Raw genomic sequence first — 19,710 nt, 5'->3', positions numbered from 1 at the left:
TTAATATATATTTTTGATTTCAGAGAGAAGAAGAGAGAGAGAGAGAAACATCAATGATGAGAGTCATTGATCGGCTGCCTCCTGCACGCCCCCTGCAGGGGATCGAACCTGCAACCCGGGTATGTGCCCTGACAGGGAATCGAACCATGATCTCCTGGATCCTAGGTCAATGCTCAACTGCTGAGCCATGCTGGCCAGGCATCCACTGTTTCTGTTTGAAGACATAAGTAAATATATACTCATAAATTTACTTATAACTATAGAAACCAAATCTATTTTGCTCCTTTCCTTCCTCATTTTCTTATGTAAAAAGTATACTACAACCTGCTGAATATACTGAAGACCACCAAATTGTGCACTTGAGAAGAGTGAATTTTATGAATGCAAATTATATTTCAGTTTTTTAAAAAGAAGCATACTATATAGATCAGTGATACACTTTGGTGTTTTTTTTTTTTTTTTTTATTTAACTTGGATATCACTTTATAAGTCTTTAAGAGGTCATACTCATTCCTGTTTACAGCTGTATTATACTCCACATTCCTAGTGTATCCAACCAATCCCCTACTGATGGACATTTGGGCTGCCTCCACTCTTCGCCACTGCAAACAGTGCTGTAATGAATGGTCGTGTGTGCATGCATCATATATGTTTTTGGAGGGAGTCCTTGGGATAGATTCCAAGAAATAGGATTGCTGAGTAATTGTGCATAGAGTTTTGCTTGATATTGCCAAATATCCCTCCTTAGGGGCAATATAATTGCAGTCAATCCTTTTTAAGTCTGACCTCAGTCCCTGCTGCTACAGTGCCTGTTCGTCCTTGACTTCCCCTGGATCGGGGGGTCATGATCAATTCTGCTTCAGCTCTGCTGTACCTCAGGGGGCCTGGGCAGGCTGAGGACAGGGCAGGCTCAAATACCCACCCACTCATGTCCCCCACACCTTCTCCTTCCCCAGCTGGATCCTGTTTGATGAGAAGAACTTTGAGGGTGACCAGCACATTCTCTCTGAGGGCGAGTTCCCCACTCTCACGGCCATGGGCTGTCTGGCCTCTACAGTCCTGGGCTCCCTCCGGAAGGTACCCCTGGTGAGTGCCCATGTCCCGTTCCAGGCAATCCCTGAGGCAGGGGCTGCTGCTGGAGGTGTCCTGAGCTTCTTTTCATGCTGAGCAAACTGTTGGGGCTTGTATCCAGTCTTCCTCAGAGCCTCCTCAGGCACCCTGACCCCAGGGCTTCAAAGCCAGTTCAACTTACTAGAGATTTATCAAGCACCTACCAAGCTAGGTCCTGGGGACAATGGAATAAATCAGACAGAGCCCCGCTTTCAAGGATCCCAGGGTCACATTAACATAAAGATTACAATGCAGAGTGGTATGTCCAGGTACAGAAGTGGGACAGGGACAGGAGGCACTGGCACTTGAATGGTCTGTGGGGCAGGGGCCAGACTGCTGAGGCCGTGGTTCTGTGCAGGGAGGAGTGACACAGATGGCTCTGTGGAGAACGAGTGGGCCGGGTCAAGGCAGTGGGGTTGCTGCTACAGTAAACCAGGATAAATCATGATGTCCTGGACCAGGGACAAGATGGAGGGAAGTGACACGGGCACATTAAAGAGCTCAAGTCTATAGGACTTGGTGGCCGGCACTGGGTGGACCAGCAGCGGCAGCACAAGCGGAACAGCTGACATTTACTGAGCACACACCCTGCTCCGGGCTTTTTACATTTTTAAAATTTATTTTTATTTTTTGTTAATTCTCACCCAAGGATATTTTTTCCATGGATTTTTTTAAAGAGTGGAAAGGAGGGAGGGGGAAAGAGGGAGAAAGTGGAACATCGATGTGAGAGAGACACATTAGGCCCCACACGAGCCCCAACCAAGCCTGGGGATCGAACCTGCAACCCAGGTTCGTGCCCTTGACTGGGAATCAAACCTGTGACCCTTTGGTGCGTGGGTTGATGCTCTAATCACTGAGCCAAACTGGCCAGGGCTTCCAGGCTTCTTTTTAAAAAAAAAAAAGAAAAAACTTTTATTGATTCAGAGAGAGGGAGAAAAAGAGAGAAATAACAATGATGATAGAAAGTCATTGATCTGCTGCCTCCTGCAGGACCCCGGGAATCGAACCTCGATCTCCTGCATCGTAGGTCGATGCTCAATCGCTGAGCCATGTGGACCGGGCCAGCTTTTTTTTAAAGGCTTTTTGTCTACTAAGGCGTTCAATCCTCACCACAACCCTATATGGTTTGTTATTATGCCCGTCTCCCTTTTCGGATGTGAAAACTGAGGCACAGAGAAGTCATGTGACTTGCTCCAGGTCACACAGCTGGTAACAGGCAGAGCCAGGTTCTCCCTAAGGCAGCCCAGCTCCTGAGTCCAAGCTCTTTACAACTATACTCTGGGCTCTGAAGGCAGATAGGCCTGGTTCTGAAGCCCAGCTTGAGGGGTTTAATCTTCTCCATCCTGTTTTCCCTCTGCTAAGCAGGGAAGTTATAATGAGATCAGGTAAAGATCAGGTGGAGAAAGTTCTGTAGAAGCGGCAACTCTGTGAGGACGGCTGTAATGAACAGTGTTACTAGTATGCTGTTCTCAGAAGTGCCATTTACTGGGGAGCAGGGTTGAGGGGCAATGCGAGGCCTATTCTGGCACATGCAGTATCTGAGACTCTGGGGGACACCCAGATGGCAGGTCCAGGAGTCAGGAGGGAAGAGGGCCTGAAATACCCATTTGGGCGTCGGGGGCTGAGTCTGGGGCCAGGGCTCTTGTGGTTTCAAGCCTTCTCCTGGACCCGCAGCACTTTTCGGAGCCCTCCATTTTCCTGTACGGCCTGGAGTGCTTCGAGGGGAAGGAGATTGAGCTCAATGGAGAGGTGCGGAGCCTGCAAGCCAAGGGCTTCAACAACCATGTGCTGTCCGTGCGGATCCAGGGGGGCACGTGAGTGGGTTGTGGGGGGCACAGGGGGTTGGGGGCTGCTAGTAAGTGAGGGCCAGGTGGGTCCCTGGTTTCTTCCCTTTACTACTTCTATTCCTCTCCCCTCCGAGCCAGGACGGAGGGAGAAGTGGGCCGAGGAGGGGCATTGATTCTCAGGGCCTGGACCCCAACCCAGGGAGGAAGGGGCTCTTCAGGACCCTCGCAAACCCCAAATCCACTTCCCAGCCTCTCTCCCCCCTGGGCCCCCTAACTCCAGGCAGAGGAGTCCCAGCAGGGGAGAGAAAGAGGGGGAGAAAGTTCTGACCTTCGCGTCTTCTCCCCCACCTGTCTGTCTGTCCCTGTCTGCCTGTCGGGCTGGCTTCCTCTCTGCCTCTGGCACTGGCTGGACCCAGCTGGGTGCTGTGCGAACACAGTGACTTCCGGGGCCGCCAGTGGCTGGTGGGCAGCTGCGAGATCACCAACTGGCTGACCTACAGTGGGACGCAGAGGGTGGGCTCCCTCTACCCCATCAAGCAGGTGGGTAGCTCGTCAGGCTGTGTGTCCACGGCGGCCTGTCTGGTGTGTGCCTATCTGTGTGTTTCCCACGCTTCCTAAGCTCAGCGTCTGTGTGCTTTTGTCACAATTTTTGCCACATTGTCATTCATACTTATTATTTTTAGTATTTTCCTCTAAATCAACTCACCATTTTTTCCTACTCTGTCCATATTCTAAGGAATAATATTCAGAAAATCATGAGATCGATGTGGATATATGATTTTTCCTTAATAGACAATATAATAATTGCCATTAAATTTTTAACAGTAAATTTATGCATGTAGGACAGAAAATCATCTCACATACTAGCCAGCAGTAGTGAGCACACCTCACTTTGGGCATCGCTCTGTCCACATGTCCGGCCATGTGTCTGTGCATTAATGTGGAGGCATGGCCCTGAGGTCTGTGCGGTGTGCAGGTGCCATCTGAGGGCATTTCTGTGTCTGTGAAGTCATTCATGTCCATGTGTCTGTGTCGGTGGCCTGTGGTGTGTGTGTGTACACGTCTGTGAGAGTGTGTTTATGACTACATGCGCCTGGGACGCTGTTGAGAGCGTGTGTGTCTTTGTGTGAGGATATCGTGTGGTCCCTGCATTCACAGACCCTTAGAACATCAGTGCTAGAAAAAATCTTGGAGATTATCTCCAACTCCCACATTTTACAGATGGGGAAAGAAAGGCTCAGAGAAGTGGACAAGGATTTGCTCTGCAACCTTGGGCAAGTACTGCACCTCCATGGACCTCAGCTTCCTCATCTTTAAAATGGGGGTAATACATATGATGGAGTTGGTTTGAGGACTGAAGATAAATAATGTATGTAAAGTCCTTAGAACAGTGCTTGAGTGGGGAAGCACTCAACGAATGTCAGCTGTGATTCTTGTTGTTACTGCCATGGCCAGCATCCGAGGATCTGATGTCTGACAGCGCAGGGTCTGCCCTGCCGTGGTCCCTCTTTAGCTGGGTGGGTGTGTGCGCATCTGTAGTCCTACCTGTATCCATCCTTCTAGCAAACATAAGTGCCTGGTGCAGAGCAGCCTGCGGGACGGGTGCATCAGTTAGGATGTGTGAGTTCGCATGGCTGTGAGCATCTGTGTGTTTGTGTCTGCTGCAAACTTCTGTGGAACCATGTGGACCTTGGGTGTATCTGCCAGCATGTTCCTCTGCACATGTCTGTGGGTATCTATGGACATGGAACTGTATGGGTGTGGATGTGTGCTATGGACCTGCCTTTGGTATTTGTGCGGGAAATAAGGGGTGATTTAAAGGAGGGCCAAGGAAGGTTTAGGGGCAGGAAGGAGGGCTTGGGGGCTCGGGATACTGGAGGGTCCAGAGTTATGGGTGTTGGGGGCCCAGGTGGGAGCACCTCTGCCCTGGGAGCCCTGACTCTCAGCTCCATCCAATCACCAGCGCCGGGCTTATTTCCGCCTCTGGAATGTGGCACTGAGGGGATTCCTGGCAGTGCCAGACCATGTGGAAGACATGAAGGCAGGCCGTGTGGTGGTCTCTGAACCTGGAGCTGGAGGTAGCTGCATCTGGTACTATGAAGATGGGCTGCTGAAGAACCAGGTACTGGTTTAGTGGCTGGGACAGGGACACCAGGGCCCCAGGCATACACAGACTCACCTTGGGGAGTCCCAGCCCAGTCAGTAATCCACCCTTGGGCCAGAGAGACACACACACAGACACCAAGACCCTGGGGAAGAGGTGAATGCAGGCTGTGTACCCCTGGGCAATTCAGGCTCTTCTCTGGGCCTTAGTCCCTCATCTGCAAAACAAGAGCATTGAACCAGATGCTTCTAAGGGGCTTCCCAGCTCTGATATCTTGTGACAGAACTTGGATCCTAATCATAATGATAGATTCATTCCACAACACTTCCTGAGCACCTACTATGTGCCAGGTCCTGTTCTAGGTGCTGGTAATAAAGTAGTGAGAAGACAGAAACAGCTCTTGCCCTCCTGAAGATTACATCCTAGTGGGGAGTGGCAGAAACGACTGAAATGAGTAAATTATCAGCACCTTAGATGATGGAAAGTGCAATAGAGCAGCGATTTTCAATCTTTTCCATCTCATGGCACACATAAACTACTAAAACTCTGCAGCACACCAAAAAATATACTTTTTGCTGATCTGATAGGTATAATTTTGATTGATTTACACAAAAAAATAATAGTAATTACCTACCCTTTTTGCTCCAAAGTGACCTTTTAAAAAATTGATTTCAGAGAGAGGAAGGGAGAGAAAGAAACATCAATGATGAGAATCATCAGTTGGCTGCCTCCTGCACGCCCCCTACTGGGGATCAAGCCTGCAACCCAGGCATGTGCCCTGACCGGGAATTGAACTGTGATCTCCTGGTTCATGGGTTGATGCTCAACCACTGAGCCACACCAGCTGGGCCGAAGTAACTTTTTAAAAAATTGGGTGCCTATATTCATATATAAGTGTTTCTGGTACCAAAAATTAACCAATCAGACACAACCTCATTATGCGACATGACCAATAAGATGCAACTCTATTATATGACCTATATAATTATGGTTCAAGACAGGGCATTCACACCAGACAGCTATTGTGTTGGCTGTTGTCACTTTTAATTTGACAATCTAAGGGAAAAGAGGTCGGTGCCCCTGACTAAATAGTCAGGTAGTGCATGTTTTAAAAATTCTTGGGCACTCTGGTTGAAAATCGCTGCAATAAAGAAAAAAGTAAATGAATAAAAGGAATAGGAAGTCCTGAGACTGACAAGGGAGCCCTTTCTGAGAATGTGACGGTTGAAGGAGGCAGCCATGCAGGTACCTGAGGAAAGAGTGTTCTAGGTAGTGGGAACTGCAAGTGCAAAGGCCCTGAGGTCGGAACATGCCTGGCATTTTCCAGGACTAGCAAATCCACCTGAATGGCTGGTGTGAAGTGAGTGAAGAACTAAGTAACAGGAGATTATATCAGAAAGGTTATGGGAGTATAGGTCTTTGTAGGCTATTAAAGGGGGTTTGTCTTTTAATTAGAATGAAAGGGAAAACTGGCTATGTACCAGGTGCCATGTTAAGCCCTTCACATGCATACCTCATATAATCCTTAGATGGCACTATGGGCAGATTGTATTTTACTATCCATGTTACAGGTTAGGAAAGCAGAGCACAGGTAAGTAAGTGGCTGAAAGTCACACAGCCAGTAGGTGTGCTAGGCTTGTCTGATGCTGAAGCCTGTGTTTTGGGAGTCAGTCATGGAAGGTTTCCTGGAGGAACTAATATTTTCCCAGCCCTTTTATGATTTCTCACATTGAGCCCTCGTAACAACCAGCACTCGGGGATTTCCATCCCTAAGGACGCCAAAGCCCAAGAGGATTAAGAGATTTGCCCACGGTCACAGTCCATCAGGATTAAAGCTGGGTGTGTCAAGGGTGTCTTCCTTTGGTGGGGTCCCTGTGGAGAGGAATGGTGCCTGAAAACCTCCTGGGGCCTCAGGTGGCCCCCACCATGAGCCTGCAGGTGATTGGCCCCCCCAGCACAGGCTCCAAGGTGGTGCTGTGGGCTGAGAGCCGCCTGCCCCGTCAGACATGGAGCATCGACAACTCGGGCCACATCTGCAGCCAGATGTTTGAAGGCCGGATCCTAGATGTGAAGGGTAAGGTGGGGATGTGTGTGGGAGAAAGCACCGGGGGGGGCTGAGGGTAGTGGAGTCCCCAGCTTGCTCTGACCATCTGTCTTCCCATCTCTTTCTCCTTCCCCAGGTGGCCGGGGATACGACCGGGACCATGCAGTGCTGTGGGAGCTGGCCGAGGACAGGGCTTCCCAGACCTGGACTGTTCATGTGCTTTGACACCCCACCCTCCTAGCCCTGGAGGCTTTCTCTGGGATGAAACGTTTTTATAGGTGTTTTGCTGTTGTTGTTGTAATATAAGCTGTTTTCTAATATCCCCCCTGGTGTCCTCCCCTCTGTGCGCTTGGTATTTGGGAGTGGGTTCATTCACCTGCCTTCTCTTCTAGCTCCTGTTTTGGGGCTCAAGTGTAAGGCCTCCCTCTGCCACCAGAGGGAGCCCTGAGACCAGATTAACTGGTGAGGGTGGTCTTTTATGCAGTCACCCCAATGATGTGCCTGAGAGCCTGCTCTGAGCCAGGTCTGGCACTGGGCTGGGGGGCACACACAGGAACCAAGCCCCTTGGCCCCACCCTCAGGGACCTCACAGGCCCAGTGCAGGATTCTGATGGCGAAATGGCAGGTCCCTGCTAGGTGATCCTAAGGGGAGGAGCCTCAGCATTTGGACTTTGGATCAGGGAAGCTGGAGTGGGAGCTCCCTGGCACCACCTCCTGCTGATGGGGCATGGGAGGCTCCTTGGTGCTGTTGCAAACCTGGCGTTTGGGGCTCTGCGATGTCCAGTGACCACACATAGGACCCTGCTCCAAGTACAGGACAACTTTATTGACCCCCAGCTGGGTGATGCTAACAGCTCCTTATCAGTACCTCCCTGTGTTGGCCATGGCTCCCAAGGCACTTCCGATCAATTCCCACAACTGGTGATCTCCGGTGTCAACCCCTCCCAAGGATTGGGGATGGGGAGCTTCTCTTGTTAGCGATGGTGGCAGTTATCTCAGAGGACACAGGGCTAGGGCTGAGGCATGTCACCTCAGCTGAGGTGGAAGAGCTGGATAAGGGAGGTGGTCAAGAAAATAAGGACACTGCCACTGCCCAGGCTGCTGAGTGCTGGGGCTGTGCCCTTGGCTTTCTTAGTGAAGATGGCGACGACGGCGCGGGAGGTGGTGGTTCCGGCGGTCTTGGCAGTGTTGGAGGTTTGGGCAGTTTTGGTGGTTTTGGCGGTTTGCATGGTTTTGGCGGTTTGCATGGTTTTGGCGGTTTGCATGGTTTTGATGGTTTGCATGGTTTTGGTGCTTAGGGCAGTTTCGGCGGTTTGGGGAGTTTCGGCGGTTTGGGCGTTTTTGGTGGTTTTGGTGGTTTTCGCCACTTGGGGGGTTTGAATGGTTTTCTCGGTGGGGTAGGGGGCCGCGGCAGATGTGGTAACGTTTTCCAAGATGCCACTTTGTATCTGCAAGAGAAGTGGGGCAAGCTCAGGAGGCTTTTGAATCTCATGTTTGTTTAGAGACACAGATCCCCTACCCGGTACAATAGTCCCCGCTTCTCTATGCCATGATCATGACTTCTGCCACCAGTGCCCATGGAGATGACTGGCTGCTTCCTGCCTTGACCCAGGCAGGGTCAAAGGCGGTCCCTAGCCCACCTCCTATTGAACCTTCCTGTCACCGCCAGGCCACCAGCTCCTCCAGGGTGTGGAAGATAGGGGAGCCTGCGGCCCCAGTCCGTGACCTTACCAGTTGGACCAGGGACTTAGCCTATCTGAGCCTCAGTTTCCTCATATTCTGAATGGGAAGAAGAGCAATGACAGTGGGGGGGGGGTGTCACAGGAGACAAGGCTGGTGAGAAGGCAGCTGGCAAAGTGTGAGTGGGTGGATGGATAGGTGGGGAGGGTACAATTTCCTTCCTGAGGACATGCCAGATGGTGATCAAACTGTTCTCAATGCTTGGTCAAGCTGCAACTAAAGCTGCTCTTGATGGAGATTAAGCTGTTTTTGATGGTGCTCAAGCTGTTCTTGATGCTTGATCAAGCTGCTCTTTATCAAGAACTTGATGGCTCCTGTCCTTATGCTGACTGTAGCCCTCTGGGCATGGGGTGCTGCTGAAGCTGGCCCCTGGAATAGCAGTTGGTTTTGAGACTTCACCTATTTCTGGAGTGGGCAATTTCTACCTTCTCTACATTCTCTCCCTGGGTAGAATCCTCCAGAACAGGATCAGATTCCACCTGAACACTTCCTGGCCCCCTCTTAATAAGACCATTTCCCTGGGTTCCTTGTGGGTTGATGCCATCCTCGCTCAGGGCTGTCTTCCCAGGCCTCTAAATTCACTATTATTCCGCAGCACCCCTTGGGTGCCTCAGTGTTCCCAGCACCCTGAAAGTGCTCCCCAGTCTGGAGTATAGGCTTTTGTTCAGGGGCAGCCCTCAAGCTGTCTGAACCCAGCCAGAAGGGCTGGAAGGCTGGGAGCCAGATCCCCCCTCAGGCTCTGGTCCACCTGCTGGAGCCTTTCTGCCTTTGTCCCCATGGGAGAAGACTGGGTTTCTAGGAGTCTGCATTCCCTTCCTCCCATGCAGGCAGGTCTGGGGACTCCTGGGCGATGGTGCCAGGGCCTCTGAGGGGCTGTTCTTACCTGAATCATAACCAGGAGGCTGATGGTGAATAGGAGGAAGAAGAAGCCCTTCATCTTGGGAGGATCTGGGTAGCAGCTTTTGGAGATGAGCACAGAGCTGTCTGCGGGCTCCTTTTGGCTTGGTTGCTTTTGAACCAGGGAGGCGGGAGAAAGGGAAAGGAAGGAGGACCTATGGGGGAGGGCCTATGGGGTGGGGTGTTGCTTCCTTTTGACAGATTTCAGGTCCTTGGTTCTAGGGCCCTGGCTGATGATGCATTCTGGGTTGGGACCCAGCCAAATCCCAAGGGATAGGAGGTGGGCAAACCCAGGGGCAGCTGTGGGGCAGTAAGTAGGGCCCTGGGCTTATAGTCATGCCTGCTGGGGATTGAATCTTGGTTTAATCACCTATCAACTCTACAACCCTGGGCCAGAAACTGTTTCTCTGAGACTTTAACAAAAGAGCAGCCGGAGGATTAAGTGCAATATAACCCATTTAAGTGTGTGAACACATAGTAAATAGTATATGATTTTTTAAAATTTTTTTAAAAAGAAGATAGGGGCAGGGTACAGGAGCTGAAAGAGAAAAGGTTGGGATAGATTTAGATTTCAAGGTAAGGTTGTATATGGCTCCACAGGTTCAGAACATTAATATTTGGGGTTGGGGGTGAAATAGTAGATTTCTGTGAAAACAAAGGAGCACTGCATTAGCAATCTGGGAACCTAGTTTCTAGGTAGACCCATTGACTTTGGGCCTTGTATTTCTCATTTCAACTAGGAAGACTACAGTGAATTATTTCTGAAGTTTTTTAAGACCTAGCATTTTGTGATCTGGGTAAAGAAAATAGCAGAAGGATTGTTTGTGTTGATCTAGAATGGATGGAAGGGAGGCTAATGGAGGGACAAGTGGGGGACTAAACTGCAGTGGAGGAGGTTTGGGGTAGGGAATGTAAGTCCCAGCGAGGGGTGGGTAATAAGATGAATCACAAAGCTGCTTGGGCTGTGCTCCATTCTCCACTTTAAGAAATACATATATATTTTTTATTGATTTTTCTTTTTTTTAGAGAGATAGGTAGAGAGAGGGGGAGAGAGAGAGAAAAACATCAATTGGCTGCCTCCTGCATGCCCCCCACCTGGGATAGAACTTGAAACCCGGGCATGTACGATCACCAGGAATTGAACCAGTAACCTTTGTTGCAAAGGACGAGGCCCAACCAACTGAGCCAGATCGGCCAGGACCCATTCTCTTTTGTTTGTATATTCTCTCACTTTATTGTCCCAGTGGGGCTCTGTAGTAGATTTTATAACTACCCCCATTTTCCTGATGAAGAAACTGAGGCTTAGATATTAATTGACTTATCCAGGGTGATAAATGGTGGAGCTAGTCTCATTTGAACTTGAATCCAGGTCTGTCTGAAGCCACAGTCATGTATGTAACCTCTGGGGCTGCCCCAGGAGACTTGGTTCCCTTCCCTTCTTCCTCCTGGAGGACCCAGTGTTGGCTCTGTAGCCCAGCTCCAGCCTCGCCTGCTCTCCATTTCTTAGTCTGTTTTATGTCTCATTTGCATACTGGATAGTAAAAGAAAACCCCCTCTCACTTCCCTTCTATAGTTTTGGGCCTCCTGTTGCAAGCCTCGGAAAAGCCTGAGTAGGACCTTAGGGGTCTCCAGCCCTGGCTAAAAAGAACTGAGAGTACACTGGTGAGACGAAGTCAAGAAGTGCAGAGGGAGGGGGCAGGGGTCTTGAGGGTCCTCAGGGTTGTGGGGAGGGAAATGGGAGGGGCTCTCAACTACTGACCACTGCCCACCCCCATCAGCTCCTTACCCAGAAGTCTCTCCTAACCCTGACTCAAGCGTTAGCTGCCTTTGGTACACCTGTGGGTGATTCTGGGGGTTCGTGAGAGTTGGGGAGGCAGCATGTGCTGGAAGGGCACTGGCCCAGGAGCTAGGAGGCCCATGTTGAAGTTCAAGGTTCCCCTGCTGAAAATTGGCTCCGTCACACCGGGCAATCTCCTTTCCTCTTATGAAGAGGCAGCTGGACAGGCTAAGCCCTGGGGCCAGCCCTGTTGTACTTTGTTCCATGCTGGGAATGCATGTGAAGATACCTAAATGCCAGGCTCATACTTGTAAAACGTTCCTTACCCTAGAAATTTCATTTTCACATCCTGAGCCTCTGCTACGGTGTGAGCCTGAGCTGCTAGTGGTGGTGGAGCCTCATAGGTGCTGGAAGGGTTTTTAAGGGTCATCAGAATTTGGGGCATGGATGTCTAGAGTCTCTCAGTACTTAAGAGAAGTGGGGCTTCACACCATTACCTCTCCTGCCCTCTGAGCAGTTTTATTCTGTCTTGACAACATCTGGATAGACAGAACCCTCGTCATAAAGCTTAAAGAGCCCAGAAAAACCCTCATTTTACAGATTGGAAAACTGAGGGCCCAAGAAGGGCAGATTAATGGCAGAGCTGGAGATAGAACCTAGTGTATCTCTCAACTTGTGTCCTACTGTACACCTTCTCCAAACTTGACTTCCAAACCTTAACTAGCAAAATGGGAAATCTTGGACCACAGCCCTTACAACTGTCCCCAGGGATCAAGGCCAACCTCTTTAGTGTGACATTCAAGGCTCCTGCCTTCCTCCTAGTCTGGTGTTTTGGGTTATATAACATCCCTCCCCCACACTTAGCCTTCAGCTACACCCAACTTACATCACCTCACTGCTCCAGGCTCTTTTTTTTTTTTTTAAGTTTAATCGTCACCCAAGGATATGTTTTACTGGTTTTATTTTATTTTTTTTAAAGATTTTTAAAATTGATTTAAAAATATATATATATCTTTATTGATTTCAGAGGGAGAGGAAGGGAGAGGGAGAGAGAGAGAAGCAACAGTGATGAGAGGGTCATTGATGGGCTGCCTCCTGCAAGCCCCCGGCTGGAGATCGAGCCTGCAACCCCGGCATGTGCCCTGACTGGAAATCAAACCGCCATCTCCTGGATCCTAGGTCAATGGTCAACTGCTGAGCCACGCCCAGCTGGGCAGATTTTTTATTGATTTTTACAAAATATATCTTTATTGATTTCTGAGAGAGGAAGACAGAGAGAGATACATCAATGAGTCATTGATCAGCTGCCTACTGCACGCCCCCTGACCGGGACTGGAACCAAGATCTCCTGGATCATAGGTTGATGCTCAACTGCTGAGCCACACCAGCCAGGCTTTTTATTGATTTTTAGAGAGATAGGAAGGGAGAGGGAAGAGAGAAGCATTGATGTGAGAGCAAAACATGGACTGACTGCCTCCCACATGCCTCCTACCAGGGATCGAGCCCACAACCTAGGAATGTGCCCTGATCGGGAATTGAACTGGCAACCTTACGGGGCACAGAATGACGCCCAACCAACTGAGCCACACTGGCCAGGGCTCCAGGCTCTTTTATACCCCATGTTCTCTGCAAGGAAAGCCCTTCTCCAGTTTTTTTTTTTTTTTTTTTTTTTTAATCTGGAAAACTCTTATTTGTTCTTTAAGACTTAGCTCAGAAGCCCCATCCCCTGGGAAACTTCACTCCCCCAGGACGTTCCTTCAGGAGCGAGAGTCCCTCAGCATTCCAAGAGTCCCTTCTATGGGTCTCTGCTCTAAAGATAGTTTCTACTTAGAATCTGGGCTGGTCCTGTGAGGGGTTACTACGTCTTGCCACCTCTTTAACCCGGCATAGCACAGAACGTCACACAGCGTAGGTACTAGGGACAGCTGAACGTGTGACTGTAAGGTGACCACCGCCACCTCCAAGCCTTGCATGCCTGTATTCACACAGTTAGTAAAGATGTACCAGGCGCACTATGAGGAAACCGCAGGCTAAGTATTGCAGTTACTAATGCAGCATAGAATTCAGGGGAAGAGGGAGCCCTGGCTGGTGTGGCTCAGTTGGTTGGAGCATCGTCCTGTGCACCAAAGGGTTGTGGGTTTGATTCCCAGCCAGGGCACATACCCAGGTTGTGAGTTTGATTCCCAGGTGGGGCACACACAGGAGGCAACTGGTCGATGTTTCTCACATCAATGTTTCTCTCTCTCTCACTTTCCCTTCCTCTCTCTAAAAAAATCAATTAAAAAAAACCCCAAAACATATCCTTGGATGAGGATTTAAAAAAAGCAGGGGGTGGGGGGTGGAGAGGAAGGTGAACCCTCCATCTGGGGCTGCTCTTTCCCTAAAAGTATTTGCCGCTTCCAGAAAAGACAGCTGAAAGACTGAGCAGAGCTTTCTACAGATTTATGGGGCTAGGGAGAGAAAAACTGTAGTTCAAGACCCACTAAGAAAGGGGAGCCCTGGTAAACTCCCTCACCCCCCACTAGACTTTGGGTTGGGACCATGAAAGATTACATCTGAGGAGTGAGACTGAATAGGAAACAACAGCCCAGCCCTCACAGAAGTTATAATAAAAACTTCAATTACATGGAAGATCCAGATAATGGAATTATCAACTAAACTTTCAAATAACAGCTTAGTATGTTCAAAGACATATAAGACAAGATTGAGAACTGGAAATTATAGAAAAGAACCAAATGGAATTTCTAGAACTTAAAAATACAATAATAGAAATTAAGAACTCAGTGAATAGATTTAACATCAGATTGGACACAAATGAATTAGTGAAGCGGAAGCTAGATCATAAGAAAATTTCATGCCTGGCTGCCATGGCTCAGCAGTGGAGCATCGGCCTATGATCCAGGAGATCATGGTTCCGTTCCTGGTCAGGGCACATGCCCAGGTTGCGGGCTCCATCCCCAGTAGGGAGCAGGCAGCCGATCAATGACTCTCTCATCATTGATGTTTCTGTCTCTCCCTCTCCCTTCCTCTCTCTGAAATCAATAAAAATATATTAAAAGAAAAGATCATTATAGCATAATATATATTTTTAAATTTTTATTGATATTTTTAGAGAGAGGAAAGGAGTGGGGGAGAGAGAGAAATATCAGTGTGAGAGGGAAACATTCATCAGCTACCTCCTGCACCAGGGATGGAGCCCACACCTGGGCATATGCCCTGACTGGGAATCAAACCAGCAACCTTCCGGTGCATGGAATGACGCTCCAACAACTGAGCCACACCGGCCAGTGCACATGATATATTTAAGTGCTTATCACATGTCAGGTACTGATCTAGGCACTGGGTATATAGAAGTGAACAAAAAGGCAGAGTCCCTGTGCTTATGGAGCTGACATTCGAATGGGGGAAGACAAATAAAAAATGGTAATTTGGATTTCAATAAATGCTATGAAGATGTCCAGAGGGTAACCTGAGAAAAAAGAAATGAGAGAACATATTCTAGGTAAATGTCTGGGGAAGACTACTCAGAGTAAATGTTTGTGTTGAGACCTGCAGAACAAGAGGGACCCAAGCATGCAAAACACCTCAGCCCACTCCCTGTCCCAGTTTTACAGTGTTCTTTGATGACTGTCCCCAGGGCCATCACAGTCCCACATTGGGGAGGTGCTCAATATGTACTTGAGCTCAATGATGGAATGGAATACAGCCAGCATGAAGGGAGGGGAAGGGGGATGCAGCATATATTACAGGGTGATCTTCCTACATTTATTATCCTCACCGAAAGAGGGCTGTGAGCCAATGGCACCATAGAGCTCTCCAAGGTAGATCTTCACCCATCCCTCTGCTCATCCATCCATTTCAGGCAATTTATTGATAACTACTGTGTCAGGCAAGATGAATGAGTGAGAGTCCCTTCTCTGAGGAGCTCATAGTCCAAGGGGGAGACACATTCTGAAATAATCATAAAACTGAATAAGAAATGCTATAATGGCAGCAGGACTATTAGAATGTACAGTGTAATTCTGCTTCGGGGGAATAGGACTATTCATGGAGGAGGGGACATTTGAGCTAGTTCTTGAAGGATCCAGGGGGATTTTCCCAAGGGGAAAAGGCAAAGGAGGATGTTCCCATCAGAAGAGGCCTGAACTTAGCAGAATAGTTTCTGGAACACTGAGAAGGGTAGAGGGCAGAATTCATAAGATGAAGGCCCAAAAATGTTATGCTAAATGAGGGTTTGATCCAAGGGGGCAGTGCTGTGAGTGGAGAAGAGGAGGAAAGTGGCAGAGAGAGCTAGTTGTTTATTCTGAGGAAATGCACAGATTTAGAGGACCTCTCTGTCCTTTATTTACTTTTCCCTCCTGAGCTGCTAGGTCCCAATAAACTCTTTAATTCCAAAGGGGTCATGACTGATAAGGATCTTTCAGGAAAGGACCTAAAAGCCAAATGTACTATGTCTATTTTCAAGAATAGGGACTTCCAGAGCCATCTAACTCCAGGGCTGGGGTCTCCTTCCTCATCCTACAGGTGGGAAAACAGGCCTGGAAAGACCCTTGTTTAGGACCTCCCTCCTCCCAGTCCAGGATCTTCCCACCACTGTCAGGCAGAGGACATACACCGTAGGATGGAATAAGAGGCCAGTGGCCACCATCCCAGATATTGAGGGAATCCTGGGTGAACTTGGAAACTGGACAGATTGGCCTCCAATGTCTTCCCAAAACTCAAATCTTATGTGAGCCCAGAGACCTAGGAAAGACTTTTCAGAACCCTTTAAAATGGGGAATAGAGAAATATAGGTTAGAAAAATAAATATTAGATGAGCTTGACTCTTGTTTTCATAATTTTGTTTTTGGGAAACACCTATTTAAAAATAATAATGTGGTAAGGTTATGAGAAATTTAATTTACACAATAACCCTGTGAGGTAGGTTTTTATTAGAATCTCTATTTACAGATACAGAAACTGAAGCTCAGATAAGTAAAGTAGCTTCAGCAGGAGCAGCCAGCTAGTAAGTGACAGAGCCCAGCTTCACAGACTTGTTAAGTTATGCTGACCCATAATATAGTCTCAATAAATGACAGCTATTATTATTTTCCAAGTTTCTACAATGAAAATGTATACTTTTTATAATAAGGCTCTGAATTCCCCCAATAAATGTTATTTAAAAAATAATAAACTGGCCCACCATATTAGAAGGTTCCCATCTCCCTCACACAAACTAGGTGTTTGCTGAGTGCCTGCTGCAGGATATCAGCAGGATCCTGGGTAGGAGGAAGGTACATGGTAAATCCTGATGCCTGGGTAAATCCGATTCATGCTTCCCAGTCTTGCTGAGGCAGGAGGCAGTGGACAGAACAAAGGTCTCATGAGGCCAGAGCCCCCTGCCTTCCATGCTATTGGAAAGTGACAGCATAAGGTTGCTAATCCCCTGAACATGAATCCAACCCCCCAAAACACTTGGCCCCAGGGTGACCTCAAACTTTCTCCCACCTGCAACTTTCTACCTTAACTCCTTCTTTGGCAGTGGGCATGTACCAACTTTACACTTGGCTTATCTTTGCCTGCCTGTTTTACTAAAGTGGGAACTTCCAGAACGAGCCCAGACTCTAGAGACAGACAGTTCTGGGTTTTAATCTACTTCTACTGCTTTCTACCTGCATAGTCTTAAGCAAGTCATTTCACTTCTCTGAGCTTCAGTTTTCTGATCTGTAAACCTCATGTTGGCACTGGGAGCTTGGAAGGCACTCATTAATTGATAGCTCCCTTCAGCCTCCAATTGGTGTGTAAAGAATGCCTCAAAGAGCCTGCCTTCCCCGAATGCAGATTAGAAAGTCAAATGGACTATATTAAAAAGTGCAGTCCGAGACACACAGGAAAGGGCTTTGGTGGTTGAGCCCAGGCGTAAAGAAGCGGTTGGCCGAGATCGGAAGTCATAGAATCCTGGACCATCACAGTGGAAGGTTGAGGGATAAAGATAATGGCGGTTTAAAAAGCAGAAAATGTTTCTTAAAACTTACTTTGCATGGGTGTTGGGCCAGGTGCCTTGTATGCATTATCTCATTTAATCCTCACAGAAACCCTGTAGGGTGGGTATTATCCCCATTTTATAGATGAAGAAACTAAGCTGAATAACTTGCCCAAGGACACACAAGTGAGGAGCCAGGACTCCTGAGGCCAAAATCCATGCCGCATGCTCTTAACTAAACTGCCTAGCTGCTCTAACCTAACACCTTAATTTTACAGAAGAGGCTCAGGGAAGGGAAGTGTCTCACCCGAACTTTTACACAAAGGAACTACAATCTAAGCGTCCCTTCCGAGAGCCATCTGGTCAAGAAGTGTTCAGAGAAATCCAGAGTTAAAAAACATTTATTAAGTACCTGCATCAATTAAATTCATACTCAAAATAGCCCCTACCAAATACTGCAGTGATTAGATGGGGAAACAGGCTCAGAGGGATAATTTCCCCTAAAATCAACTTAGCAAATCAATGGCATTATCGGATTCACACCCTCAGGTCCAGAGGCTTCCAGCAGCTTCACGAATCTAATCCCACTTCGCCCGCTTTCTGCGCCTCCGGGTGGTACTAACGTTCCTTGCATTTCCCCAGACCCTGAGTCGGCTCGGAGCGGTGGATTCTGGGAATTACAGTATCCCGCGAAGAGTTTAGATCCTGGGGGCCAATAGCATTCGAGCACAGAAGACTGTACCCGCCTCCGCAGCCTGCTGGTTGCGCAGACACCCCCTACAATTAGCCAATGAGAAGCGGGTCCTGGTCGCCTGGGAAACCGCGCGACAACAAGATGGCGGCGCCGCGGGACGGCTCCCCAGCCCTGCGTGGTGAGTACCGACCCGAGGCCCTTTTGCCCGCCGAGTACCGCACGCATGCTGAGGCCTTGCCCGAGAATCCTGAGGGCCCAGCTCCCCCAGCAGCCCGGCTTCCCCAGCAGGCCGTCCGAGTTCTGGGGTGGGATTCGGGCCCCTGCCTACCAGGGCTACGCGTGGAGGCGGGAGGCGGCGACGCGGCTCCCGGGGCGGCGTTAGGTGGTGAAAAACGTCTCCCCGAGAGCGCTCCCAGCGTTGGGCCTAGGGAGTGCTGGCGTGCACCTTGCCGCGCCCCGTAGGCACTGGAGAGCACCCGGGCGCGGGGGGAGCCAGCGGGTCGAGTAGGTGTGACGAAAGATGTCACTCAAGCGTAGTCCTGACGTGGGTCCCAAAGATGTGGAGGCGCAGGGCACAGCTTTCCCTCAAAGCCCAGGCCTTTAAGGGGGAGACAGTGCAACCTTTAGGCGCCCCAGGCCTGAGGGGCAAGACACAGTTTGCCCCTGGAAGCCCCCCAAAGTGACATGGCTCTATCCTCAGGGACCCCAGGGAAGATACAGTCGTCGCTCTCAGGGGTCTCCTATAATCCATGGGAAAATTGATCTGGAGACAGTGTTGGATTGGCCTAGAGTGAGACTGGAAGAAGGGAAGTCAATTGTGGGTCATTGTGACAGCCCCAAAGAACAGTGAAAGCCCCACTAGGATGGCCAACAGTGGGCATAGAGAGGAGGAGCTATGTGTGAGAGACATTACAGAGTTCTGCCTGCAGGATTTGGTACCTGATGGCACGAGATTAAGAGGGAAAGAAGGAGAGAAAAATGTTGTGGTTGGATAATGGGGTTCTGTTAAGAGGGGGGAAGGAGGAAGAACTTATTTTGAGGGAAAGATGGATTTTGTTTGGGGACCAGGTTCTTCCCCCTCCCCCCCATGATTGCTTTATTGAGATATAATTAATTCACACCTTTAAAAATGTAAATTTCAATAGTTTTTAGTATATTTATAGGGTTGTACAACCATCACCACAATAAATTTTAGAACTTTTCATCAGCCAAAAAGGACACTCTACCCTTTAGCAGTTATCTCCCATTTACTTCACAACTGCCCCCAGCCCTAGGCAACTACTAAACTACTTGGTCACTATATGAAATGCACATTCTGGACATTTCATATAAATGGAATCATGGCAATATGTACTCTTTTGTGGCTGACTTCTTTCCCTCAGCGTGCTTTCAAGGTTCATTCACATTGTAGCATGTATTTCATTCCTTTTTTTTTTTTACTGCCAAATAATATTCCATTATAAGGATATACCAATTTGTTTATTCATTCATTGGTGGATGGACATTTAGGTTCTTTCCACTTTTTAGCTGCTATGAATAATGTTGCTGTGAACATGTATACAAGTTTTTGTGTGGACATAAGTTTTAATTTCTCT

At 48.7% G+C, this 19,710-nt stretch overlaps 1 protein-coding gene across 1 annotated transcript in view; it reads left to right on the top strand.

Annotated features, from left to right (window-relative positions):
* CRYBG2 (crystallin beta-gamma domain containing 2) overlaps positions 1 to 7,426 on the top strand; it is a 29,361-nt gene extending 21,935 nt beyond the window's left edge. Inside the window, exons 17-22 of the mRNA XM_016219514.2 lie at positions 957 to 1,086; positions 2,785 to 2,924; positions 3,314 to 3,437; positions 4,861 to 5,019; positions 6,916 to 7,075; positions 7,182 to 7,426. Of these exons, the coding sequence (XP_016075000.2) occupies positions 957 to 1,086; positions 2,785 to 2,924; positions 3,314 to 3,437; positions 4,861 to 5,019; positions 6,916 to 7,075; positions 7,182 to 7,270 (802 nt within the window). The 3' untranslated portion in view covers positions 7,271 to 7,426. The remainder of the gene's footprint in view (positions 1 to 956; positions 1,087 to 2,784; positions 2,925 to 3,313; positions 3,438 to 4,860; positions 5,020 to 6,915; positions 7,076 to 7,181) is intronic.
* Positions 7,427 to 19,710: the final 12,284 nt, after the last annotated feature.

The sequence above is a fragment of the Miniopterus natalensis genome, chromosome 9 (assembly GCF_054644295.1).
Source record: "Miniopterus natalensis isolate mMinNat1 chromosome 9, mMinNat1.hap1, whole genome shotgun sequence".
Lineage (NCBI taxonomy): Eukaryota > Metazoa > Chordata > Mammalia > Chiroptera > Miniopteridae > Miniopterus > Miniopterus natalensis.
The sequence above is the reverse complement of the archived record's forward strand: the minus strand, read 5'-3'. Positions and strand labels throughout refer to the sequence as shown.